We start from the raw sequence: 1,902 nt of genomic DNA, 5'->3' as shown, positions 1-1,902 counted from the left end.
ACCCCGCCCCAACAACAGCCAGCAGGGAGGGGGAGGCAGCGGAGAGGGAGGGATGGGAGGGGAGGGAGGGGGAAGCCCTGCTGTGAGGTGGAGGTGGGTGGGGGGAGGGTGCCCCCATGTCAGAAGCTGGAGGAGGAGGCAGCGGCAGTGCAGGGAGTCTTTACATGTCCAGCCCCAAAGGGTGAGCAGGTGATGGTAGGGGGCCATGTTAACACTCCCTGAAATCCATCATTCTTGATGGGCAATTAGTTTTTAAATAAAAGCGTCATTCCTCTGAACTGAAACTCGTATAGCTAAGATACAAAAAAGTATTATTAGGAAAACAATCATCAAAACATTTTTTCCCTTTCTCCTAAAAAAAAAGATGGAAATGCATTTTTTACTAGCTCCACGTGTACTCATCACAGGTATTGCTGGAGACTAAAGTAGATTTTAGTTCTTCTCTCATTCAAGAAAAAGTATAAATTAAAAGCAACTCCATTAAAGGAAATGTGGGCAATATAGCTTTCAGTGTAAAATATTACCAACAGATCAAATTACTAAAGTTTAGATTAAACTTAAAATGGCATAAGGGGATGTCCCTAAAGCTGATTGTTAGAATGAATATGAGATTGGTTGTCACAAAAGTCCTTTTAACCTGGCAGTAGGTGTATTCCAGTTATGAAACAAAAAATAGGATATAGCCTTGGGAGTCCTACCTCATTGTAATAACATGTCAAGCTGAAGAATTCATTTCTTTTGATTAAAAAATGGTCCTGCCAAATAAATTGCTCAGAGCCTTCTTTATCTCCTTGTTTCTCAGGCTGTAAATAATGGGATTCAGGACTGGGGGGAGTACAGAATAAAGAACAGCAGCCAGTAGATCCTTAATCAAGGAGGAAACAGATCTTGGTTTTGTGTATGTAAATGCAGCAGTGCCGAGGAATAAACAAAACACGATGAGGTGTGGCATGCATGTGGAGAAAGTTTTATACTTCCCCTGGGTGGGAGGGATTTGCAGCACAGTCAAGAAGATGCAGCAGTAGGCTATCACTACTGAAGCAAAGCAGCCTAGTCCTATAACAGCCTCTAGGACAAACATCAAAATATCATTAGGCTGTGTATTGGAGCAGGAGATCTTCAGTAATTGTGGGATATCACAGAAGAACTGGCCAATAATATTGGACTGGCAGAAATGCAGCCTGAAAGGATTCCCAGTGTGCAACACAGAGTACAACAAACTGATGAGCCAACAGCAAACAGCCATCAGGGCACAGGCATCTCTGTTCATGATCATCCTATAATGCAAAGAAAGGCAGATTGTAACATAGCGGTCATATGCCATCACCGTGAGAAAAGCCAGTTCTGCAGCTGCCAAGGTGATAACAAGAAAGACTTGGGCAACACAACCTGACAAAGAGATCAGTCTGCTGTTGGTGATGGAGTTAGCCATGGACTTGGGGACCGTGGTGGAGATGTAGCAGAGGTCAAGAAAGGATAAGTTGAATAGGAAGAAGTACATGGGAGTGTGAAGATGCCGGTCAAGGGCTACCACAGTGATAATGAGATTTCCTAGCAGGGCTGCCAGATAGATCACTAGAAACACCACAAAGTGCAAAATCTGCAACTCCCTATTATTAAAGAATCCAAGGAGTAAGAACTCAGTAACAATGCTCTGGTTGGTCATTCTTTGTCTTTGATTCACTCTGTGGAGAGAAAAGCAAGAATAATCAGAGAGAGAAGCAAAAGGACTAGACTAAAATGAAACCAGATATTCTTTCCGCTCCAGAAGATCTTTGGCTCAGGTACAGTTTCTTAAGGTTTTTCCCATCCCTATTTCTTATGGTTCTACATCAGGAACTTTTAGAAATATCAGCTTCCTATCAATGAAGTGGGGCCAATTTAATGGCTCTGCCACTCAAG

At 42.8% G+C, this 1,902-nt stretch overlaps 1 protein-coding gene across 1 annotated transcript; it reads right to left on the bottom strand.

The window, feature by feature from the left end:
- Positions 1-742: 742 nt before the first annotated feature.
- Positions 743-1,666, bottom strand: LOC102377774 (olfactory receptor 14A16-like). The gene has a single exon (XM_006036430.1). It carries the CDS (start codon positions 1,664-1,666, stop codon positions 743-745), a length of 924 nt encoding a protein of 307 aa, XP_006036492.1.
- Positions 1,667-1,902: the final 236 nt, after the last annotated feature.

The sequence above is a fragment of the Alligator sinensis genome, unplaced genomic scaffold (assembly GCF_000455745.1).
Source record: "Alligator sinensis unplaced genomic scaffold, ASM45574v1 scaffold1485_1, whole genome shotgun sequence".
Lineage (NCBI taxonomy): Eukaryota > Metazoa > Chordata > Crocodylia > Alligatoridae > Alligator > Alligator sinensis.
This window is presented reverse-complemented; position numbering and strand designations above follow the sequence as displayed.